We start from the raw sequence: 27,180 nt of genomic DNA, 5'->3' as shown, positions 1-27,180 counted from the left end.
GGTAAAAGCAGTTAGCTTAGCAGGGTTTAAAAATAAGCTCTGGGCAAGCTCTTATAAGGAAAGTGAACAAACCATTATTAAGAAGATCTTGGGAAAATCCACCATTTATTCATAGGATAAGCAGCATAAAATCTATTACTCTTTTGGGATCTTGCCAGGTACTTGTGACCTGGATTGGTCACTGTTGGAAACAGGATAATGGGCTTGATGGCCCTCTGGTGATGCCTATGTATTATTTGTGCTTATTTATTTATGAACATTGAATAAATTAATTTTTATATTCATAAAATATTTGTTTTTATTATTACATTTTTTAATTATATTGAGTTTTTATGTTTTTAAGTTTTACTACTTGACTATTGCTGATACATGGAAAACAACTAAAGTAGATGGGGAGACCAGACAGAAACAAAGAATAAGAGAGACAATATATAACTAGAAAGCTATGAGCACAAATGCTCACAGTATATGCAAAAGTTTCATGATCTGCAAGCACTGATGTTACAGACAGACATTGATATTGTTTATATCACAAAAATATGACTTCCTTTCATAGGATTAATTCAAAACATGTCCAGTACCTTCAACTCTCATGACAATGTAACATCTTCCCTTATATCCTTTCAAAATCACTGCATATACACATCCAATCTTTTCATTTTTTCAGTTTAAATAAATTTAATTTGGTTAATAGACCTCAGTAGCACAATGAGTGCAGCAGCGGTGAATCATTTGTCAAGAGACTCGATTGCTCCCAACTCTTGACACACCATTGGCTCTTCATGGGTCCTCTCATAATTCAATTCAATATTATTTATTCATTCTTAAATAAAGTATTTACTCATTTAAAATAGCTGAATAACTTAGAACTTAGCTTTTAATAGTCCTTTGTTAATAATTAACAGGACCAGTGATAAACAGGACCGACATGCTGCATGTTTCACAGAAGTTGCGTCAGGGTCAGGTCCATTAAAAGTAAGCAAAAATAACCAATTATTAGAAAAATGGCTATGTTACAATATTAGATACTCTATCCACCCAAATATATTATAAAAAACACTTACTATCAGATACCATCATCAAACTTTTACTCTAAGATGGCACCAATGTCACTGAACTTTAAATAGCACTGCCCACGATTCCCACCAATCAGAGTGCTATCTAACTGAACCTACCAAATCTCTGTAAATAAGTACGTCAGAGGACAGATCCCCAATCCAATTGGTTATTAAGACCTCGAAGAAATAAAGTATCTAAAGCAAATATCCACCGCTGCTCCTTGAAATTAAGAATTTTAGCAATGTCACCACCCTCCCTTCCCACACAGACTGTATCAATAATAATTCTCCACCATATATTAGATGCTTTATGAGCTTTTTCTATCCAATGCTGGACCAACGGAGCTGATAATGTCCGAGTATAAATACGAGACTTGTGTTCTGCTAATCTCTGTTTTATCGGGCGTGACGACCATCCCACATAGATTAAATCACATGGACAGAGAATCGCATACACCACATTGTCCGTTTCACATGTAGTATATACTCGGGCAGAGATAGTCTTGTTTCTGCCTGGAACAGTCCAGCTTTTACCAGTAACAGACAGGGTACACCACTGACAATGCATACATACCATCTGGCCAGTCAATTGAAATGGTTAATACTATGATCTAAATATTTATAAGAAAGGGTTTCACCTATGGTCCTATCTCGGCGATATGATACTATAGGATGTTCCTGAAAATAAGAATGTATGGATAATATTTCCCAGTATTTATGTAAAAGTGAAGTAACAAAAGTAGCACCCTTACTATAGGGGAGCACCGCCATTAATCTGTCTTCTGGATCCTTAGAGTTACATTGTAATAATAAATCCCTGTTGGCAAATTTTGCTCTCTGGTAAGCCCTTTTAATAATGGATTGTGGGTAACCCCTCTCAATCAAACGCTCTTTCATTGTGCTACTGAAATCCGTTAACCAAATTAAATCTAAACTGAAAAAATGAAGAAAAGATTGGATGTGTGTATGCAGTGATTTTGAAAGGATATAAGGGAAGATGTTACATTGTCATGAGAGTTGAAGGTGCTGGGCATGTTTTGAATTAATTAGATGGTATAATATAGCCCCCGCCAACTAAAATATTGATCAAGTTGTATTGAGGCCTTACATTAGATTTATACCTTTCATAGGATGCAAACATACAAGGCTATACTCTCTTTGGAAAAGATATAAATGGGTTAAAAGGTGGAGGAATAACATTATATGTGGAAAAACAATTCAAGCAGCTGAAAGGAAGAGGACCTAGGGAGAGGAGGAAGCAATATGCATGTCTTAGAAAAAGAAGATGGAACCTCCATTTACATGGGTGTCATATATAGACCTCCTACACAAACAGAAAAGTTGGACAAAAACTTGGTCAAAGATATCCACAAATTTGGAATGAAAGGGGAGGTGATGTTGCTGGGAGATTTCAACCTGCCAGATGCGGACTGGAAGGTCTCGTCTGTGGAATCAGACAGAAGTAGCAAGAATATGGATGCTTTTCAAAGTGCACTGCTTAAATGGTGATGGAACCCATGAGGGAAGGGGCAACTCTGGATCTTGTGCTCACAAATAGAAATAGTATGTCCAATGTCCAAGTGGGTGCCCACAATGATCATCATATTGTATAGTTTGATGTAAGAGCTCAAGCGGAGTGCAGACACACAAAAGTGTAAAATGGGTGAGTATCTGAAGAGCGCACTAATGGGATGAAGGTCATACGAACAGTGGAGTATCTGTGGTTCAAACTGAAGGAGATATAAAATCAGCAACAGATCTTTATATAAGGAAGGTAAGCAAGGGCAAGAGAAAAGGGAAACTGATATTGTTCTCCAAAGAAGTGTCCGACAAAATAAAGGAAAAAGATGGCATTTATGAAATACAAAAGAACGCAAGAACACAGAACAGATTACCGAATAAAACTCAAAGAAGCAAAGAGATATGGCTGGCAAAGGAACACGTGGAAGAACAAATGGCTAAAAATGGTGACAAGTTTTTTTTTTTCCCGAATAATAGTGAATGACGGAAAGCTAGAAATGAAATTGTAAGACAAGGAAGCTGTGAACCGCTATGTGGGGAGTGATGAACTACTTGCAGAGACCAACGTATTCAGAAATAGCGTTTTCTAGGTAAGATATTTGATCTGAGCTGAGTCTAATGGTTCAAAATGTGCTCTGGTGAGTGCAAACACCACCAAATTGACATCCCACACCACAACCGGTGGTCTTACTGGTGGATTGCAGAGAAACCACCCCCTCATAAAACTCCTCACTATCGGATGAGAGGGAAACACACGCAAAACACTTGCCCTAAAAGCAGACAGCACATAAAGCGAATTCTACATACCTGTAGAAGGTATTCTCCGAGGACAGCAGGCTGATTGTTCTCACTGATGGGTGACATCCACGGCAGCCCCTCTAATCGGAATCTTCACTAGCAAAAGCCTTTGCTAGCCCTCGCGCGCCGATGCGCACCGCGCATGTGTGGCCGTCTTCCCGCCCGAAACCGGCTCGTGCCGGCCAGTCTCATATGTAGCAAGACAAAGAGAAGGGAAGACACAACTCCAAAAGGGGAGGCGGGCGGGTTTGTGAGAACAATCAGCCTGCTGTCATCGGAGAATACCTTCTACAGGTATGTAGCATTCGCTTTCTCCGAGGACAAGCAGGCTGCTTGTTCTCACTGATGGGGTATCCCTAGCCCCCAGGCTCACTCAAAACAACAAACACGGTCAACTGGACCTCGCAACGGCGAGGACATAACTGAGATTGAACTAACAATTTATCCAACTAACTGAGAGTGTAGCCTGGAACAGAATAAACATGGGCCTAGGGGGGTGGAGTTGGATTCTAAACCCCGGACAGATTCTGAAGCACTGACTGCCCGAACTGACTGTCGCGTCGGGTATCCTGCTGCAGGCAGTAATGAGATGTGAATGTGTGGACAGAAGACCACGTCGCAGCTTTGCAAATCTCTTCAATAGTGGCTGACTTCAAGTGGGCTACCGACGCTGCCATGGCTCTAACATTATGAGCCGTGACATGACCCTCAAGAGCCAGCCCAGCCTGGGCGTAAGTGAAGGAAATGCAATCTGCTAGCCAATTGGATATGGTGCGTTTCCCCACAGCCACTCCCCTCCTGTTGGGATCAAAAGAAACAAACAATTGGGCAGACTGTCTGTTGGGCTGTGTCCGCTCCAGATAGAAGGCCAATGCTCTTTTGCAGTCCAATGTGTGCAGCTGACGTTCAGCAGGGCAGGAATGAGGACGGGGAAAGAATGTTGGCAAGACAATTGACTGGTTCAGATGGAACTCCGACACAACCTTTGGCAAGAACTTAGGGTGAGTGCGGAGGACTACTCTGTTATGATGAAATTTGGTGTAAGGGGCCTGGGCTACCAAGGCCTGCAGCTCACTGACTCTATGAGCTGAAGTAACTGCCACCAAGAAAATGACCTTCCAGGTCAAGTACTTCAGATGGCAGGAGTTCAGTGGCTCAAAAGGAGGTTTCATCAGCTGGGTGAGAACGACATTGAGATCCCATGACACTGTAGGAGGTTTGACAGGGGGCTTTGACAAAAGCAAACCTCTCATGAAGCGAACTAAAGGCTGTCCTGAGATCGGCTTACCTTCCACATGGTAATGGTATGCTCTGATTGCGCTAAGGTGAACCCTTACAGAGTTGGTCTTGAGACCAGACTCAGACAAGTGCAGAAGGTATTCAAGCAGGGTCTGTGTAGGACAAGAGCGAGGATCTAGGGCCTTGCTGTCACACCAGACGGCAAACCTCCTCCATAGAAAGAAGTAACTCCTCTTAGTGGAATCTTTCCTGGACGCAAGCAAGATGCGGGAGACACCCTCTGGCAGACCCAAAGAGGCAAAGCCTACGCTCTCAACATCCAGGCCGTGAGAGCCAGGGACCGGAGGCTGGGATGCAGAAGCGCCCCTTCATTCTGTGTGATGAGGGTCGGAAAACACTCCAATCTCCACGGTTCTTCAGAAGAAGAGGGAACCAGATCTGACGCGGCCAAAAGGGAGCAATCAGAATCATGGTGCCTCGGTCTTGCTTGAGTTTCAACAAAGTCTTCCCGACCAGAGGTATGGGAGGATAAGCATACAGTAGACCTTCCCCCCAGTCCAGGAGGAAGGCATCCGATGCCAGTCTGCCGTGGGCCTGAAGCCTGGAACAGAACTGAGGGACCTTGTGGTTGGCTCGAGATGCAAAGAGATCTACCAAGGGGGTGCCCCACACTTGGAAGATCTGGCGCACCACTCGGGAGTTGAGCGACCACTCGTGAGGTTGCATGATCCTGCTCAACCTGTCGGCCAGACTGTTGTTTACGCCTGCCAGATATGTGGCTTGGAGCACCATGCCGTGACGGCGAGCCCAGAGCCACATGCTGACGGCTTCCTGACACAGGGGGCGAGATCCGGTGCCCCCCTGCTTGTTGATGTAATACATGGCAACCTGGTTGTCTGTCTGAATTTGGATAATTTGGTGGGACAGCCGATCTCTGAAAGCCTTCAGAGCATTCCAGACCGTTCGTAACTCCAGGAGAATGATCTGTAGATCGCGTTCCTGGAGGGACCAGCTTCCTTGGGTGTGAAGCCCATCGACATGAGCTCCCCACCCCAGGAGAGACGCATCCGTAGTCAGCACTTTTTGTGGCTGAGGAATTTGGAAAGGACGTCCCAGAGTCAAATTGGACCAAATCGTCCACCAATACAGGGATTTGAGAAAACTCGTGGACAGGTGGATCACGTCTTCTACATCCCCAGCAGCCTGAAACCACTGGGAAGCTAGGGTCCATTGAGCAGATCTCATGTGAAGGCAGGCCATGGGAGTCACATTAAGTGTGGAGGCCATGTGGCCCAACAATCTCAACATCTGCCGAGCTGTGATCTGCTGGGACGCTCGCACCCGCGAGACGAGGGACAACAAGTTGTTGGCTCTCGCCTCTGGGAGATAGGCACGAGCCGTCCGAGAATCCAGCAGAGCTCCTATGAATTCGAGTCTCTGCAGTGGGAGAAGATGGGACTTTGGATAATTTATCACAAACCCCAGTAGCTCCAGGAGGCGAATAGTCATCTGCATGGACTGTAGAGCTCCTGCCTCGGATGTGTTCTTCACCAGCCAATCGTCGAGATATGGGAACACGTGTACCCCCAGCCTGCGAAGTGCCGCTGCTACTACAGCCAAGCACTTCGTGAACACTCTGGGCGCAGAGGCGAGCCCAAAGGGTAGCACACAGTACTGGAAGTGACGTGTGCCCAGCTGAAATCGCAGATACTGTCTGTGAGCTGGCAGTATCGGGATGTGCGTGTAGGCGTCCTTCAAGTCCAGAGAGCATAGCCAATCGTTTTCCTGAATCATGGGAAGAAGGGTGCCCAGGGAAAGCATCCTGAACTTTTCCTTGACCAGATATTTGTTCAGGGCCCTTAGGTCCAGGATGGGACGCATCCCCCCTGTTTTCTTTTCCACAAGGAAGTACCTGTAATAGAATCCCAGCCCTTCCTGCCCGGATGGCACGGGCTCGACCGCATTGGCGCTGAGAAGGGCGGAGAGTTCCTCTGCAAGTACCTGCTTGTGTTGGAAGCTGTAAGACTGAGCTCCCGGTGGACAATTTGGAGGTTTGGAGGCCAAATTGAGGGTGTATCCTTGCCGGACTATTTGAAGAACCCACTGATCGGAGGTTATGAGAGGCCACCTTTGGTGAAAAACTTTCAACCTCCCTCCGACCGGCAGGTCGCCTGGCACTGACACTTGGATGTCGGCTATGCTCTGCTGGAGCCAGTCAAAAGCTCGTCCCTTGCTTTTGCTGGGGAGCCGAGGGGCCTTGCTGAGGCGCACGCTGCTGACGAGAGCGAGCGCGCTGGGGCTTAGCCTGGACCGCAGGCTGTCGAGAAGGAGGACTGTACCTACGCTTACCAGAAGAGTAGGGAACAGTCTTCCTTCCCCCATAAAAAGGTCTACCTGTAGAGGTAGAGGCTGAAGGCTGCCGGCGGGAGAACTTGTCGAAAGCGGTATCCCGCTGGTGGAGCTGCTCTACCACCTGTTCGACCTTCTCTCCAAAAATATTATCCGCACGGCAAGGCGAGTCCGCAATCCGCTGCTGGATCCTATTCTCCAGGTCGGAGGCACGCAGCCATGAGAGCCTGCGCATCACCACACCTTGAGCAGCGGCCCTGGACGCAACATCAAAGGTGTCGTACACCCCTCTGGCCAGGAATTTTCTGCACGCCTTCAGCTGCCTGACCACCTCCTGAAATGGCTTGGCTTGCTTAGGAGGGAGCTTATCCACCAAGCCCGCCAGCTGCCGCACATTATTCCGCATATGTATGCTCGTGTAGAGCTGGTAGGACTGGATTTTGGCCACGAGCATAGAAGAATGGTAGGCCTTCCTCCCAAAGGAGTCTAAGGTTCTAGAGTCCTTGCCCGGGGGCGCCGAAGCATGCTCCCTAGAACTCTTAGCCTTCTTTAGGGCCAAATCCATAACTCCAGAGTCGTGAGGCAACTGAGTGCGCATCAGCTCTGGGTCCCCATGGATCCGGTACTGGGACTCGATCTTCTTGGGAATGTGGAGATTACTTAATGGCTTGGTCCAGTTCGCCAGCAATGTCTTTTTGAGGACATGATGCATGGGTACTGTGGAGAAGGATAGTCCAGGAGCTCAAACATTTCAGCCCTGGGCTCGTCCTCCACAACCACCGGGAAGGGGATGGCCGTAGACATCTCCCGGACAAAGGCCGCAAAAGACAGACTCTCGGGAGGAGAAAGCTGCCTTTCAGGGGAGGGAGTGGGATCAGAAGGAAGGCCCTCAGACTCCTCGTCAGAGAAATATCTGATGTCCTTCTCCTCTTCCCATGAGGCCTCACCATCGGTATCAGACACAAGTTCATGGACCTGTGTCTGAAGCCGAGCCCGGCTCAACTCCGTGGAACCACGGCCACGGTGTGAGCGTCGAGAGGTAGACTCCCGCGTCCGCACCGGCGAAGATCCCTCCACCGACGTCGTCGGGGAGCCTTCCTGGGAGGCGCCCGCAGTCGGTACCGCACGCAGCATCGATGTCGGAGACCTCACCCCGGGCAAGGGGCCAGCCGGCGCCTCACTCGACGGTACCGGAGGCGCAAGCACCCCCGGTACCGGAGGGGAAGGGCGCAACAGCTCTCCCAGGATCTCTGGGAGAACGGCCCGGAGACTCTCGTGCAGAGCGGCTGTGGAGAAAGACGTGGAAGCCGATGCAGGTGTCGATGTCAGAGTCTGTTCCGGGCGTGGAGACTGTTCCGGGCTGTCCATAGTGGAGCGCATCGACACCTCTTGAACAGAGGGTGAGCGGTCCTCTCGGTGCCGATGCCTACTGGGTGCCGACTCCCTCGGTGACCCAGAGCTCTCGGTGCCGATATGGGAAGGGGACCGGTGTCGATGCTTCTTCGACTTGTTGGAACTAAGCATGTCACCGGAGCTTCCCGGCACCGACGAGGAGGACGTAGAATCCAGCCGTCGCTTCCTCGGGGCCAAGGCCGAAGAAGGTCGGTCTCGGGGGGGCTGTACCGCAGGAGCCCTCAGGGTAGGGGGAGACCCACCCGAAGGCTCACCGCCACCAGCAGGGGAATGGACAGCCCTCACCTGCACTCCAGTCGAAGCACCACCGTCCGACGACATCAGCAGAAGTGGAGGTCCCGGTACCACCGACGCCGACGCATCCTTCCGATGTCTCAGCCCCGATGCAGAGGGTTGATGCCTCGATGCACTCGATGCAGTCGCGGCCGAGGACGGAGGTCTGGACGCTGTCGACGTCGATGCACTCGATACTCCCAGTGCCGATGAAGAGCCCGAGAACAAAACGTTCCACTGGGCTAATCTCGCTACCTGAGTCCGCTTTTGTAAAAGGGCGCACAGACTACAGGCCTGCGGGCGGTGCCCAGCCCCCAGACACTGAAGACACGACGCGTGCCTGTCAGTGAGCGAGATTACCCGGGCGCACTGGGTGCACTTCTTGAAGCCGCTGGGAGACTTCGATGACATGGGCGGAAAAATCACGCCGGCGAGATCAAAACTCGTGATTGCGTAAGGCACCAAAAAGAGGGGGAGAAAAAAATTCGACCCGAGGCCTCAAAAGGGCCTACCCCGAAGACGAAAAGACACTTACCGGGGCAAAAACTGAAAATAGAGGAAAGGGAAAAAGACCGAAAAGGTCTTCTTCCGAAATCCTTTTTTTTTTTTTTCTGTAGCGAAAAGTCAAAAGAGACGCGCGAGGTCAACTTAAGGGGCGCGAACGGCGTAACACGACCGTACCGAGCGCGGACAAAAGAAGACTTGCCGGCACGAGCCGGTTTCGGGCGGGAAGATGGCCGCTCATGCGCAGTGCGCATCGGCGCGCGAGGGCTAGCAAAGGCTTTTGCTAGTGAAGATTCCGATTGGAGGGGCTGCCATGGACGTCACCCATCAGTGAGAACAAGCAGCCTGCTTGTCCTCGGAGAAATTAATTTGCACCGAAGACATACTAAGTCCAAAATTAGAAAGGAATAATAAATATTCCAACACACATGAAACTTTGCAGGAGAATGGATTCTGATGCCGAAGTGCACACCACTTGGCAATATTTTACACTTACATACATATGACTTCCCTGTTGACAGCTTTCTATATGCACCAATGACAGCTCATACCTATTTGGAGAAATTGAAACCCGTCAACAAATTGTGTTCAATGTTATGCCATCAGCACCTCGACACTCGGATGTACATTTTCCCCGAGGCCCGAGTTAACTCTGCGTTAGCTTCCAAACCGGTTCCACTGCCAACCCTTGCAGATAAGGGAACCAAAGCTGTCTCGGCCAGAATGGGGCTATCAGATCATTACTGCTGATTCCGCCCTTAACCTGTGAATCGTCCTCGCCACTAAAGGAAGCGGCAGGCATGCATAAAGAAGCTTTCCCGTCCAGGTGATCGCAAAGGCATTCCCTAGACTTCTGCGCCCGACCGATCTTAACGAACAATAGAAACAACATTTTGCATTTTCCTCTCTGGCAAAGAGATCTATGTCTGTAATGCTCCATTTGACAAAAATCTCACACAATGAGCCGTCGTTTAGACTCCACTCGTGAGGGTCCAAACAGCAAACATTTTGCTTCCCTGGCACATACTGTGCAACCAGAAACATTCCATTGCTTATCACATAATTCCAGATCAACCCCTCTTTCCATTGCTGTAGGAACAGAGGACGCCCTTCTTATTCACATGCTACTTGATTGTCGGTGAAAATCTATAAGACCGAACGCCACAAACAGTGAAGGAAACCCAAAGCACATAACAAATCACCAGAAGTTCCAACACATTTATGTGGAGAACCTACTCTGCCCAATGCCAGCGGGACTGAGTCTTCCATTAATAACAATGCACCTCCACCCCCACCCAGAGGCATCCGCCATTAAGCTTACCCGCTGTTTTCCCTGCAAAATATTGCTGAGGCTTACCCATCAAATAATCACTTGCCTGAAGGGATCTGTCAACTGAACACATCTGAGGGACTGTGGAACTTCTGGGACCACCGATGCTTGAGCTCCCACTATGGAATTCTCATGCACAATCATGCCAAGGGTACCACAACGAAAGCACACTGCTATGTGGCCTAAAAGCACCTGCACATCTTTGGCAGGGACTGCTGACCACAGCAAACTTTTCACCAAAGCCCTTAAAACCAGAATCCTTGCTAGAGGAACTGAGGCTATTTGACTTTCCGTGTCTATCACAGCGCCAATATACTGCAACTTTTGAGTCAGCCGCAAGACCAACTCCGTCTCATTTACCAGAAATCCCACTGTCTCAGAAGGGTTACAACCCTGTCCCAACAGTTTTCCACATGATCTTTTGAATCTGCCACAATTAACCAACAGTCTAGGTAGGGAAATATTTTATCCTTCCCCTTCTCTGCTGCACAGCAACCACCACCACACATTTTGTGAAAACTCTCAGGGAGGAGCTGAGCCCAAAGGGGAGAACTTTGAACTGATAATGGTAAAGTAGACCCCAGAAATGTAATCATTTCCTGTGACCCTTGTATATGGTGACATGAAAGTATGCATCCTTCAAATCTAGGGATACCATTCAGTCTCCTTTTCGTATGTATAGTAAAACTGTACCCAGAGAATACATCTTGAATTTCTCTTTCTTTACATGGCGGTTTAGGTCCCTTAGATCCCAAATGGGATGTAAATCTCCCCCATTTTTTTTTCTATCAGAAAGTATCGGGAATAAAACCCCGAGTACCTCCTCGCAAGGAACCATCTCTATGGCATTCTTTTACAAGAGACTGTCAACCTCCCCGATTAACACCTTTAATTGGTGGTCGATAAGGTGACAAATCTTTGGCTTTACAAATGCAGGGTAAGACACAAGATTTATTCTGTACCTTTGCCATATAATATTCAACATCCAAGCATCTGTTATGATTACCAACCAACTCTGTAAGGAAAGGGACAACCTCCCCCAACAGGGCCACCAGAACTGTCAAAAACCCTGCTCTTGTTTGGGCTGCTGGGACAAGGCCTTCTGCATCTTATGCTCTCTTTCTCTGAACACTTGGACATTGCTTTGCTGCAGCTGATTAAACGGCCTCTGTCCCGTGGCCTGGTTTTAAGTGCCTGGATTTCTACAGTAAAACAGAAAGGGTCTACCCTGATAAGGAAAAGTGAGTCTTCGCGAATAACCTCTTATATGCTCTAGCGTCTCTGCTGAAACGGTGTGAATAGTGGAGCAGTAATCCTTAAAAAGGGAAACTATTTCCTGAACCTTATCCCCAAATAAATGTTGCCCTGAACAAGGGGCATCTGTTATTCTTTTGCACAAATCCCCTTGTAATCCAGAGGCCCTCAACCTGGATACAAGATACGAGCTGTCACAGCATCCCTGGATGCCAATTCATAGGAATCAAAGGTGGGCTACAATAACTTTACAGAATATTCCAAATATTGCAGATGTTTCTGCAATGATGTATAGAACGTGTGTCTAAAGATTCAAGAACCACACACAAACTACACCAGCATAAACTGATCTGCCACTATCTTAGCATTAAGCATCAAGCTTTTTCCCTAATAAATCGAAAATTTTGGAGCCTCTCCCTGAAGCTGTAGACAAAGCGCTCTTACAGATGCAAAATCACCTAAGAGCAGATTCGACTACCACAGACTGATGAGGCAACTGAATTTCATCATGGCCTAACTCAGACTACACCTTATATTTTGCCATCAGCTTTTTCAGTACTGGCTTACCTAAATAGAGTGGTAAGGCAGATCTGTGTCTGCACCTCCAGGAGAACCTCATGCAGAGGGAATGAAGCCACCTCCCTCGGCATCTCAAGATACTTCAAGGCATCCCATAAGTGAGAATAAGCCTGAGGTTGTTGTCTCAACAGAGTTGAGGCTATCTTTTGTAGAAAATGCATAAGAAACCTCCTCTGCCTTTGTTCCACTGGGCCAAGGTGAAGACGCTGGAGACAGAAGTGGAGATGAAAGTCCCAGTCCTGATCCACTGACCAACATTCAAAGAAGAGGAACCAACTTCCATCTGCAGGAACTGGAAAGAGGCAAGCCCAAAAGCAAAGGAGTGAATGCAGCACCTCTCATATCTTGATGCACACAGCACTGCTCCATAAACTCCTGACACATCTGACAGAGAAGAGGATGAGGCTGCAAGGCATCTCCTGTCGCAAACTGGCCAGTAGTTCCACAAGCCACATCTGTTCCTCTTTCATGCACAAAAGAACTTCACCCCCTAAACTGTACCGCTATCTTGGATTTTGTAGCCCAAAAGCATGACCTTTTATTTTTTTAACATTACATCTTAGCCGCCACATTCTTCTAGCTTTGCTAGGTCTCTCCACACCATCAGGGGTGTGTACTCTATTGCAGATTTTGGTATTACCTGCAATGAGGCAAACCTTACCAGAAGCCTTTCCGTAATATTGCTTACAAAAATGTTAAAAAGAACCAGCTCAAGAACCAAACCTTGCTGCCCACCATCCAATCAGTTCCTAACCCAATTAGTTACTTTAGGGCCTACACTGAGGGCCCTCAGCTTATTTATAAGTTGTCTATGCAGAACTGTGTCAAAGACTTTGCTAAAATCTAAGTACACTGCGTCTAGTGTTCTCCTCAATCCAACTCCTTGGTTACCCTGTCAAACAAGACCTAATTTAATGAAACCATGCTGCTCGGGTCCTGCAATCCACTGGATTCTAGAACCCTCATTAGTCTCTGTTTTAGAAGGGTTTCCATTAATTTATTTACCACAGAGATCAGACTAATCAGTGGAGAGGAACCACATCCACCCTTCTTCAGTCCTATGGGATCACTCACTATTCTAGAGTAGAGCACTGAAAAGATCAAACAATAGAGCTGCCAGAATTTCCCTATGTTTCTTCAGAACCCTTGAATGTATGTCATCTGGCCCCATCACTATGTCCTTTAGTTTAGCTAGCTCTTCATGAGCAAAGTCCTCTGAAAATCGTTCAGGGTTTACACCACCTCCATTCCCTATTTGTGTTGGTCTTCTGTGGTCCTACTCCCTGCCTTTCATCTGCGAACACAGAACAGAAATATTTGTTAAGCAATTCCGCCTTCCTTATCAGCACTACATATTCCTCTACTTCACCTCTGAGTCTCACAATGCCACTTTTGAACATTCTCCTATCACTAATGTATCTGAAAAATGTCTTTTACCATATTGGCTAGTTTTTCTTCTATTGGCAGCTTCCCTTAGTTTTTCCAGATATTGTCACCTGTCTTCTTTCTGCGATCTCTTATCGTTTATGAAGGCTAACCTCTTTTTTCTTCCTTTTTCGACTACTACTTTTGAGAACCAAAGTGGCTTTATTTTTCTCTTACTTTTATTTACTTTCCTTACAAAAAGATTTGTTGCCCTTTAAATAGTTCTTTTCAATTTTGTCCACTGCTTTCCTGTTTCTTCCAGATGATCCCAGCCAGCTAATTCCTCCTTGAGGAAATTATCCATTTCAGCAAGTTTGTATTTTTTGACATCTAGAATGTTCACTTTTGAATCAACCTTCTCTGCACTTGTCTTAATATTGAACCACACCATCAAGTGGTCGCTGGTTGCCAGATCACCCACTATAAAATCAGAAATACTCTTCCCATTTGTAAGCACTAAGTCCAGTATAGCCCCATCCTACATGGGTTCCATTATCTACTGCTGAAACAGTTCTCCCTGTAGAAAATCCAGGACCTACCTACTTCTAGATGATCCTGCAAAAGAGATACCCCAATCAACATGTGGCATATTAACATTACGTATTAGTAGTACTTCTCCTTTCATGGCTATATTGTGAATGCCTTCAATTAAAGCTGTCCATTTCTTCTGCCTGTAAATGAAGCCTGTATATCACACCAATGTAAATACATTTTACATTCTCTCTTTCCAGATTGACCCACAGTGCCTCCGCCTTGCCCTGTAAGTCCTGCAATGCTGTCACATTATCTTTAACACAGTGCTACTCCTCTTCCCTTTCTTCCTACCCTTTCTTTCCTAAACAGATTATAGCCAGGTATAACTATTTATCCCAACCATGGTTCTCCATGAACCATGTTTCTATTACTGACACTAAATCCAAATAAGCTTCTTCCATCAGAGCCTCCAGATCCAGACCTTATTTCCCATACTACAGCCATTTAGTATACACTGCTTTCCAGATATTGCCCCCTTTTCTCCCATTTGTGTAGAGATATTTAATGTTTTACTTACCTGAAGGAGTCTGACCCAGCCCCAATGATTTTAGTTTATATCCCTCTTCAGTAAGTTAGCTGATAAAAGATACTTCTTCCCTTCTTTGATAAATGGGCACCATCTCTGGTCAGCAGTTTGTGGAAAGGTCACCCTATGGTCCAGGAAGCCATCACCAACTACCGCCCAGTTGCGTCCATCCCTCTAGTATAAAATTGATAGAGAGCATAGTGACCAAACAGCTTACGGAATACTTGGACAAGCACTCTATACTACACGACTCACAATCAGGATTCCGCTCCCACCATAGTACCGAAACTGTCATAGACACGCTCCTGGCCAAATTCAAACAGGAAATAGCCATAGGTAAAAGCATACTTCTCCTCCAATTCGACATGTCAAGCGCATTCGACATGGTAAACCATAATATACTATTAAGACTCCTTGGCCACTTCGGGATTGTTGGAAACGTACTTAAATGGATCAAGGGCTTTCTAACCATCAGAACATACCAAGTACAATCAAATTCAAACATATCACCACCGTGGAAAGCAGCCTGTGGAGTACCCCAAGGATCACCATTATCACCAATACTCTTCAACATAATAATGATCCCACTGGCAAAATCCTTATCCAATCGAGGCCTTAACCCATTCATCTATGCAGATGATGTTACAATCTACATTCCATTCAGACAAGCCCTGAATGAAATAACCAATGAAATCAATGATGGCTTAAACATCATGGACTCCTGGGCAAACTCATTCCAACTGAAACTGAACATTGAAAAAACACACTGCCTGATCCTCTCATCTCAACATAACTACAAACCCGCAACCTTAAACACCCCAGGACACACACTCCCTATTTCAGACAGCCTAAAAATACTCGGAGTCACAATCGACCGCAACCTCACTCTCGAGAGCCAAATAAAAACCGTAATAAAGAAAATGTTCTACTCAATGTGGAAACTCAAACGTATAAAACCTTTCTTCCCGAGGGATACCTTTCGTAAACTAATACAATCAATGGTCCTAAGCCTTGCAGAGATGCAAAGAACAATTCACAAAAAAAACTCCAGATCGACCAAAACACAGCAGCCAGACTGATATATGGTAAAACACGATTCGAAAGTGCTAAACCCCTTCGAGAAAAGCTGCACTGGCTCCCAATCAAAGAATGGATCATCTTCAAAATCTGCACTCTGGTTCATAAAATCATCTACGGCGTAGTCCCAGGATACAAGACAGACCTCATAGACCTACCAACAAGAAACAGATTTGGATCAGCATGATCTTACCTAAACCTACATTACCCAAACTGCAAAGGGCTAAAATACAAAACAACTTATGCATCCAGCTTCTCCTACATAAGTGCACAACTATGGAATGGACTCCCGCATGCCAAAAAACAATCCATGACCATCTAAACTTGAGGATATCATTAAAAACCCACCTCTTCAAAAAAAGCTACCCCACCGATCCAACATAACTCGCCACACCTAGCAACACAACATAATCAATGATCGTACTGGACAATCTACTATCCTCATTCTCCTTGACCCCATGACGCCTGAACCACATCTACCTCATTTGTCTACAACACAATCTTTTATTTGTTATCAACTGTAATGGCAAATGCCTTTACGGTACTTTGTAAGCCACATTGAGCCTGCAAAAAGGTGGGAAAATCCGGGGTATAAATGTAACCAAAAAAAATGCTCTCAATGACACCATCCATAAAGCTATGCATTAATTTCCAGGATGCAAGCTTCTCTTCCTTGGCCTTTACCGGAAGGATTAACAAGAACACCACCTATGCATCTATGCTTCACCCTCTTTCATAAAGCCATGAAGTCACTTTTGATATGTTTGGATGGGTAACTAGTAGTATCATTTGTGCCAACATGGATGAGCAGCATTGGATAACAGTGAGTAGGCTTGCTGAGTCTCAGCAAGCTTTCCGTAACATAGAACCTGGCAGACAGCACATCTCCTGTGATATCATGTCTGGTCGGCTGATGGACACCTACATATCCTTCAGAAGGGAATCACTGACCAACACAACTTGCATATAATATACCACAGAAACGTGGTATATCAAATCCATGACCCTTTAAAACCTTTCACTTCCTAGTGATCACTGATCCATCAAATTTGGGACTTTTGAGCTTCAGTTCCTCCTGTTCTTGGGATGCTCTTCAGTTTGAGGGCAGTGGAGTCACGGTATCTCGAGATCTGTGTCCAATTTTCCTCTTTCAGTATAGTTTCTTTTTCTTCCCCACAGCTGGAGATCTTTGATGCCTTATGAAGCATTTCATCAATATATTTCTCATTCTCATGGATGGTTCTCAACCTTGCCACCTCCTCTCTCAGTTCCTCCACTTCTTTTAAGAGGGATTCAAGCTGCAGGCATCTCGCACATGAAACTGCCCCGCTCCTTAAATTACACTTTCTGTCTGGACTGAGGCAGAAGCTGTAACTGGATTAAGCAACTCTGGTGATGCAAGTTTTGTACCTGTTGAAAAAACAGAAAACAAAGCCCTACCAAAGCCCATAACCTTTCCTCAGCTGTTCTGTAGGTCAAAAGCAGCAACTAGTTTCTTTAATGTGCAATCTAACCCTCAAAAGCATGGGGACTTCAAAAGAGTCTGAAAAGGTCACCTCTCCCTTTGAAATGGAGGTAAAAAAAAATCTGTAGAACAAGCAAACAAACAAGCTCCTTAAAAAAGAAAAACAAATTCTCGTTACTAAAACTAGAAAAAAAATAAAGCAAAAATTAGCCCAGCACTACAAAAATACAATTTAAACAAACCCTTTCTTACAATAAATCAGGCAGAACACAATGCAAAAAAGTAAAAAATTACCTCAATCTGCAATGTCTTCCTCCTAATTGGCTGAAAAGCCTATAAATCAAAGATCAGCCTTGGGATGGGTGGAAGAGACAAAACACTAAACAGAGGCATCCTTCAACTGCTAGCTATGCTCTAAACTGATGTATTAGTAAACTCAAAAATGCAACCTAAAATACTAGACTCAAACAGTTTCTATATTAAACCCTCACAAAGACTTTAAAGGCTATACTATTATTTAAACTGACTTAATATTACTCTGCTTATTTAGCAAAGACAATGAAATTACCTATTTAACCCCAAAGTGCACAATTTCCCAAGTTTGCAAACAATTTTCCAGCAGGTAAGACGTTTTCTTCCCCTTAGCAGGTACAGCGAGAGGACCTATTGAGGGGTAAACTACAAATGAATAAGTAATACTGAAACTTCAATTGTAAACATCTTGGCTGCTGTATATGTTTTACAGCACAGAAACTGTCTAGCAAATAATTATGACAGAAAAGGAAACTGAATAAGAACTGACAAATCAAATTTTAACTTTACATTTACCTCACATCTTTTCACTAGTAGTTCACGGCAACTTACAATCAGGTACTTCATTTTACTATGACCTTACCCAGATTGTGGGCTTGATACTCCTGCGGGATTCTTACGTGCTGGTGACGAGTTCTGAAGTTTGTATCCTGCTGACCCGCCCGAAGCAGGAACATTACTTGTGAGTACACCTAAAAAAAACAGAGAAACATTTACTCATTTTTCTGGCTACATCTAAGACATCCATTTAACCTGACTGTGCAAAAAAGCCAATACACTATAATTAAGAAACTGTACATTCTTTATGTTAGTTCAACAGATTTGCACTGCTCTACTACTTTCTGCAAAAATCAACTGTAGTTTATACCCACCTATAGCTTGATAATTCGACATCTCACTAGTGGTCAAACGGGCATGACTGCTCTCATCTAAGTTCTGGACTTCACTTACTATTCTGCCACAGTAATTTATAACCCTATTGACTTAATTGAAACCAGACTGGATTCTGATTCAAAACTATTATACACCTCCTTCCTCACTGGTAGACCCAAAGCAATTCACAGTGAAAAACATAATACTCATTTTGAGTATTTTATTTTAATGTAAGCAATACTAATAATCATACCCTACTCCCAACTCTCACTAAGCAGGAGCTCGACTGCCACCCATAAAACAAAAACACTCCCTTCCAAATATCCCCTAACAAACCCTATCCACTATTAGTTTCAACTCTTCCTCCTGTGGACATTACTTTTATTCCTGAAGGAGCTCCCTTTGGTCTTCCCCTTCAGAAGCAAACCACCAAAGGTGATTTACCCCTCATGGGCTTCTGGCCTGGATGATGTCAGCAGGAGAGAGAGCAGTCACTAGAGCAGTGAAACAATAGCCTGAACATCCCTTAAGGCGTTGGTCTGAGACAATCAGATGAATAAGTACCAGGTAACTACTCTTGGACTGGTCATCTTGAAGGTTCTGTTATTGTTTTGTTTTAATTGGAAAATTCAAAATTTACATAGCCATATGTAAAGTAAATACACCATTACATGCAATAAAAAAATACAGAAATCTCTACAATAAACCTAGGTTCTACAGCCCATGTCAAGGGAACCCACTTGCCCAATACTCAAAAGAAATAATATATAAAAATACATAGAATTGATCCCACCCCACAGTAGGACCATTCTAAACGATTCTAGGAGTACTAATTATCAAAGAATCTAACCTCACCCCATGAAAAAAAAACAAAAACCTAAAACCTTTTACTATTATTCAAAAGTTTAAAGGGGTGTAAGATCAAAGACGACATAATTTTTCCCCTACCAACCAACTAAGCACTTGCATGGAAACTGAAAAAAAAAATTTTAAAAATGGCTTCCAAAGCAAGCACAGAAACCTTTAATTCCAAGAACTGCTTCCTTCTCAGTTGAGTGAATCTAGTCACATCGGAAACGATCTGAATTTTCTGCCCAGAAAACAAGGAGTTTTTATTTTTAAAGTAAGCTTTAAGAACCAATCAGCTTCTGATTCTCCATGAAAAAATAACGAAGATGGTAGTCCTAATTATTATAGTTATTATTGTTTTTATCTATTTTTACGGTTCATTCACCATATCTGTAAAGTTATAAGGCACACACCAAATCTACAAACAGTAAGCTTTTTTTTTTTTTTTTTAAATCCTTGAATGATCCTTTCCCCATTTTCATACATTACTTATTGATATACCACTTTTTAATTAAGAAAGCAATTCACAAAGATAAAACACAAAATTAAAAATCAAACTAAAAACAAATACAAATGTCATATTAAATAAGAGTAGAATTTTAATCAAACCATAACTGATAGAATACAGTAACAGTAGAACAAAGCGTGAGAGAAGAAACCTTGGCCTGGGACAGCCCAGCAGTCTCAAATAATGCCTGCTTGAAATACCAGGCCTTCAAGATACTCCTTAAATTTATCAAGCGATAGTTCCAAGCGCAAATCTGAAAAGTTGGGTTTTCCAGAAATCTGGGGCCTCCTCACCGTCGACACTGTCACCCAAGTGATTTAACAGATATTCCAACAGTCCCTGTCAATTGGATACCTGCCCTAACTACCTAATAAAATCCGTCCTTCACCGCTTCATAACAGACCTCACATCCCATTTAAACTTCATGCTTCAACAAGGTATTTTCCCAAAAGAAAAAGGAAACATTCTACTCACCCCAATACCAAAAGAAACCAAGAAAAAAATCAAATAACATTACCAACTACCGACCAGTAGCATCTATCCCACTGGTAGTCAAACTAATGGAAGGTTTGGTACCAAACAATTATACGATTACATAAACAAATTCACAATCAGGTTTCCGCCCCCTCACAGCACTACTTACCCTCCTAACCAAATTCAAGCAGGAAATAGCAATAGGTAAAAGTATACTTCTCCTCCAATTCGACATGTCCAGTGCGTTCAACATGGTCAACCACAAGATATTACTAAGACTCCTAGACTACTTCAGAATTGGTGGAAACACACTCAAATGGATCAAGGGCTTCCTAACCACCAGAACATATCAAGTGGAATCTAACACTAACTTATCACGGTGGAAACCAAATTGTGGAGTACCACAAGGATTACCATTATCACCGATCCTTTTTAACCTCATGATGACCCCACCAGCCAAGGCCCTATCCACTCAAGGCCTCAACCCATTCATAAGTACATAAGTAATGCCATACTGGAAAAAGACCAAGGGTTCATCGAGCCCAGCATCCTGTCCACGACAGCAGCCAATCCAGGCCAAGGGCACCTGGCAAGCTTCCCAAACGTACAAACATTCTATACATGTTATTCCTGGATTTGTGGATTTTTCCCAAGTCCATTTAGTAGCGGTTTATGGACTTGTCCTTTAGGAAACCGTCCAACCCCTTTTTAAATTCTGCTAAGCTAACCGCCTTCACCACTTTCTCTAGCAACGAATTCCAGAGTTTAATTATACGTTGGGTGAAGAAACATTTTCTCTGATTTGTTTTAAATTTACTACACTGTAGTTTCATCGCATGCCCCTAGTCCTAGTATTTTTGGAAAGCGTGAACAGACGCTTCACATCCACCTGTTCCACTCCACTCATTATTTTATTTACCTCTATCATGTCTCCCCTCAGCCGTCTCTTCTCCAAGCTGAATAGCCATAGCCTCCTTAATCTTTCTTCATAGGGAAGTCGTCCCATCCCCGCTATCATTTTAGTCGCCCTTCGCTGCACCTTTTCCAATTCTACTATATCTTTCTTGAGATGTGGCGACCAGAATTGAACACAATACTCAAGGTGCGGTCGCACCATGGAGCGATACAACGGCATTAAAACATCCTCGCACCTGTTTTCCATACCTTTCCTATGCAGACGTCACAATATATATCCCATACAAACACAATGTCAGAAATCAACAATGAAATCAAGCTCAGCTTGAACATCATGGACTCATGGGCAAATGCATTCCAATTAAAACTCAACACAGAAAAACACACAGTCTCATCATCTCCTCCCAACACAACACATACAAACCCCAAAACCTAAGCATTCCAGGTCACACCCTCCCCATCTCAGACGACCTAAAAATTCTCGGAGTAACAATCGACCGAAACCTCACTCTAGAGAACAAAGCGAAATCTACCATAAAGAAAATGTTTCATTCAATGTGGAAACTCAAACGCGTGAAACCATTCTTCCCGAGGGCTATATTTTGCAACCTGATACAATCAATGGTACTAAGCCACGCAGATTACTGCAATAGAATTTATGCAGGATGCAAAGAACAAATTATAAAGAAACTTCAGACCGCCCAGAACACAGCAGCCAGGCTTATATTTGGAAAAGCACGTTATGATAGCGCCCTCCGAGAAAAACTGCACTGGCTCCCAATCAAAGAATGCATTGCTTTTAAGGTCTGCACCATGGTTCATAAAATTATATACGGCGAAGCCCCGGGATACATGACAGACCTCATAGACCTACCAACCAGAAACACATCAAGATCAGCACGAACTTACCTAAATCTCCACTATCCAAGTATTAAAGGACTCAAATACAAATCAACTTATGCATCCAGCTTTTCTTACTTAAGCGCACAACTATGGAACGCTCTGCCAAAGATAATAAAAACAACGAATGACCACCTAAGTTTCCAGAAAGAACTAAAAACAAACATGTTCAAAAAGGCATATCCCACCGACCCAACATAAAAACCTAAGTTCCTGCGACACTGCAAAACCAAAGACTGTAATGGACATACCTTAACCCTCATCCCCCCTCCCTAACTTCCCCAATGTATCTACCTAACACGAACCTTCTTTTACCACAAAAACACCTGTATTTGTTCATACCGCAACTGGCGAACGCTGTTGCGGTACCATGCAAGCCACATTGAGCCTGCGAATAGGTGGGGAAATGTGGGATACAAATTAAAAAAAAAACCAAATAAATAAATAAAATGTCTTACTGAACAACTGCTCTAGCTTCTGGCCATAATGCTGCCTGTGCTTTGGTAGAGTGTGTCTGCAAAGAAACTGGAACCTCCTTGTGACTCACACGATAAACCAAGTTCATGGTCTTCTAAATCTATCACAAAAAAATCACCCTGGAAATTGCTTCCAGTTTGCACATGCTGCCATGCAAGACAAAAGAGCAAATCAGAATTTCCACTGCCTCCAACAAGTGAATCAAAACCAGACTGCCCCAACTCCTTTAAGAAAAGGCCAGTAAGTACATCACCTCATCGAGATTAAATCTGTTACAGTCTAGGCCATTGTTACAAGGAAAACAGTTTACTATTGTTCATGATTTTGTTACTTTACGTTTTCATGTGATGATCAAATGAAATTCAGTCTTCATATCAGTGATATGGTTGTCTTGTCATTTTGAAGGTTGCAAACAAAAATCGGGCTATTGCAAGGGAAAGGGAGAGGATAGTGTGGGTGGTTGAATGATTTTTTTTTTTTTTTTTTACAACAGAGCCGTTGCAATCTCTTGAAAAAAGCAGGGAGGCTTTGTATAGCAAGCTACTGATAAAGCTTAAAAAAGGTTTTTTGTTTTGTTTTTAGAGAAAAAAATAAGAAAAATGTTGAGTACAGAGTTACAAAATACCTTATTTTTCTTTCCTGTGAGAAAAAAAAAAAGGTTAAGCTGCACATGTACAAATAAATTCCGCAGAGGCTGTAGGGGACGGTGTCGGGTTTATTTGAAGTCAATCACGTGACCCCATCCAAAATGGCAGCTAATAGTGGAAACAGGAAGCGACGTGATGTATACAGTAGTAGACCCCATCTTGGGAAAGGGGCGTAGCTATGATCATTTCCTGTGATTTCAAAGGGGAACAGTTTTGAGGTGGGGCTATGCAAAAGTGAGTGGGGTTTAGGCCATGGCTATGCAAATAAGTTGGGGCAAGGGGCAGGGCTTGGGTGGGGTAGACATCATATCCAATAATGCCAAAGGTTGCGGGGGCATGGCTTGGGCAGTGACATCATCAGATGGGGCACAGTGTGGGCATGGCTTGGGCGTGTCATCTCATCTGATTGGTGGAGAATCCAGAAGTGGACATGTCACCTGTCAAAATCAATTAATTTTGACAAATACCAGTGAGATACACTTCCATCATGTGGCACAGATTTCAAAATACAGTTTCTGGTAAGAAGCAGAGTTCATAATCGTTTTCAGATCTATCGAAATAATTGATGTCTGAGTTTTTTTTATATGGTATGAATGAGTATGAGTATTTCACTGGTGGTTACTTATGAGTATGCTGTTTTTGAGTTTATTCTGCAATGAAAGGCATTTTTAAAATTATTTTAAATACCAATACCAAACTAGGGACACTAGAACCTAAAGGTCTTTTACCATTGGATACAGAATAAAAGTCCCTTACAGAAAAGTATCCTAATATGGACAAAAACCTTTGAAATGCAAAAAAGTTGAAAGGTCCAAGGAGATGTTCCTTCTCATACAACAGAAAATCATAACTGAAAACAGTTGGTCCAGTGTTACACAAATTCCCCAGCTGTGCATGTTCAAAACAGCTTACTTGAAAATCCCCATCAGAGGTCCTCAACCAAATCCTTGGGACATAACCTAGCTAGTCAGGTTTCCAGGATATTCACAATGAATATGCACAACATATTTGCACACAGTGGAGGCTGTCCATGCAAATTTATCTCATGTATATTAACTGTAGATATCCTGAGAACCTGACTGGCTAGGTATATCCCGAGGACTGGGTTGAAAACCACTACCCTAATGTTTCTCAGATGACCCTATAATCAAGTCATGAGACAAGTGTTTCTATCCATTTACAGCCCTATCTACCTTATTGGACAGAACAGATGAGCCATTTTGGTCTTTACCTGCTGTCATATATTCCAAATCTTGAAAATCATTATTTAAATATACTGTGAAAATAATTTATACCTGCAGTTGCTTTGCCAAAATTTGATGGCTGAGGTAACCGTGAGGAAGCTGCTGGTACCAAACCTGAAGGATTCGTCTTTTTGAGTGCTGGAGGCTTGTACTGTGATAATAGATAAACAAAACAAATTAAAAGGAAAACATTTCGAAAAAAAAAGCCAACAAATTTCAGTAAAACAAAAAAAAGTGATTGATTTTTGGATTTTATTTTTAAAATTTATACCCTGCCCAGGGGAACTAGAATCTAATTTTGTACTTGTGGCAATGGAAGGTTAAATGACTTGCCCAATATTACAGGGACCAGCCAGCAGCAAGATTTGAACCTGGCTTTGCTAGTTGTCAGCCTGGTACACTACAACTAGATAATCCTCCACAAAGCTGCAGGACTTTCTGTTACAGAGGCGCATGGGGCCAGGTGAGACGCAACGTACTTTCACTGCAACGGTCAAGGCCGAGGGCGCCATCTCTTCCTATCTCTCTTTCCTCCTTTCAATCTATCCATGATCACCATTTTCCCCTTCTTTTTCTTTCCCTCCCTTCTATGGGCACCATCTCCCTTCTTTGATTCTTCCATCCCCTATTTCCAGCATCTATCTTTTTTAACCCTCCCCCATCCGCATATCTGTTCCTCTTTCTACCTCCACACCTCCTCCCCCTCACCACCCACAGCTCGCATCTTTGTCTCTTCCTACCTTTCACCTGGCACCTCTCCTTACCTCTCCAGAAGCCCCCCCCCCCAACACACACACACACCTATCTTTTTCCTCTCTCCTGCTGCCTTCCCACCCCCCAACATCTCTATCTCTTCTTCTTTTTCCTGCTCCCCCTCCTAGTCTGCATGTTTCTCTCCCTTTTTCTACTAGTATCTCTTCTTACCTCTCCAGTAGCACCCTCTCTTCTGCGCGTTCCTCATGGCTCTGGGCTTGACGTGACAGTAAAAGCATGCTATATCTCACCAGGCCCGAAGCCTCTGTAACAGGAAGGTCTGTCAGAGAAGGCAAAACTTCACGTTCACAGAGGCTCTGGGCTGGGTGAGACGCATCATGCTTTCATGTGTCAAGCCCAGGGCCTTGAGAAGCAGGAAGAAGGAGCGTGCAGAGGAGAGGGGGCTGCGAGAGAGGTAAGAAGAGATGCCGACAGAAAAAAAAGGGAGAGAATTTTTAACTTGCATTAACATGGGCTAAAATTTAACATGGTATTAATGAGTTAAATGTGCAGCCCTAATTAAAAAAAAAAAAAAAAACTAAAATGAAGAACTAAAGAAAAATTCCTTCTAGCCTATATAATGGATTTACTGTAGATCAATTAGCAGAAAACGCTTGAACAAATAAATTTTCTTAAATTATGACAAGGTGATACAAAAATGTATGCTGAATTTATTGTGGCCCTGGCAGTTTCCTCCCACCCCTTTGGGTTTCCAGCTAAACTAGAACAAAGACTTGTATAAAGTGCTATAAGTTTTCACTCAAAACTACTAGACTTATTTTCTTTTATTTCACTCTCCCAACTCATCCTAGGGAGGGAGGGAGAAGATCACTTGATTATGAGTTAACATTTTTCCCCTAAAAGGGGACTATGTTCTATTTTGAATGGGTGGGTTTATATTCGAGATTATCTTGCATTTGGTAATCAGTTGATACATACAAAGGATTTACTGAATTAATCTGATACGACACCTAGTGCTAATTAGCTAATTTTCAAGAAAAAAAAAAGACTCCATTTGTGTCAACATTGTACACAATAAACATCAAAAGGAAAACCAATTATTAGGTCTAGATAGCGATATCTTAGCACACAATTTGGAAGAATTTTCTTCCTCTTGAATGGTCAGATTCAAATAAATTAACAAAGAAAATTTGCAAGTTCTCATTGCCAACTAGATGTCTGCACTACTAATTTTATGAAAGACTAGTGAAAAAGGCCCGTTTCTGACAGAAATGAAACGGGCGCTAGCAAGGTTTTCCTCGGAGTGTGTATGTTTGAGAGAGTGTGTGTGAGAGTGACTGTGTGAGAGAGACAGATTGAATGTGTGTGGCTACAAGTGTGTATGTTAGAGAGTATGTGTGTGAGATTGACAGTGTGTTTGAGTGGGTATGTGAGCCACAGCGACAGTGTATGAGAGTGAGAGAGTGTTTGAGAGTGACAGTGTGACACATAGTGAATGTGATCCAGTGTGAGACATAGCGTGTGTTGTAGACAGTGAGAGAGACACTGATTGTGAGAGAGAGAGAGTGTGTGTGTGTGTGTGTGTGTGAGAGATAGTGTGTTTGACAGAGATACATCCCCCCTCCCTCTCTGTGTTCGAAGGACCCCCTCCGTCTGCCTATGCCACTGTGTTGTCGCAGGACCCCTCATCTCCCTGTCTGGTCAGTCTCCCCCCCTCCTCCTCTTAGGTCTCCCTGCTGCCCTCCTCCTCTCAGGGCTGTGGATCCCCCCTCCCCCTTCATCTGTGCTGTGAGGCCCCCCCTCCCCCATCTGTGGTCTCAGGACCTCTTCAGGCCTTCATCCTCCCCCTCCTTGTGCCTGAACTGTTGCTTAGCCTGTGGCAACTGTGGAGACAGCTGTGCAGGACCTGCTCTTCCAACCCC

General features: G+C 44.0%; 1 protein-coding gene across 2 annotated transcripts in view; it reads right to left on the bottom strand.

Moving 5' to 3' along the window:
* Positions 1–27,180, bottom strand: part of ZC2HC1A (zinc finger C2HC-type containing 1A) — a 245,098-nt gene that overhangs the window by 114,707 nt on the left and 103,211 nt on the right. For both annotated transcript variants that reach the window (XM_030215727.1, XM_030215736.1), the window contains exons 6-7: positions 24,596–24,695; positions 18,241–18,349 (exon numbers count right to left, since the gene is read on the bottom strand). In XM_030215727.1, the coding sequence (XP_030071587.1) occupies positions 18,241–18,349; positions 24,596–24,695 (209 nt within the window). The remainder of the gene's footprint in view (positions 1–18,240; positions 18,350–24,595; positions 24,696–27,180) is intronic.

This window comes from Microcaecilia unicolor, chromosome 1, assembly GCF_901765095.1.
Source record: "Microcaecilia unicolor chromosome 1, aMicUni1.1, whole genome shotgun sequence".
NCBI classification, from domain to species: Eukaryota; Metazoa; Chordata; class Amphibia; order Gymnophiona; family Siphonopidae; genus Microcaecilia; species Microcaecilia unicolor.
The sequence above is the reverse complement of the archived record's forward strand: the minus strand, read 5'-3'. Positions and strand labels throughout refer to the sequence as shown.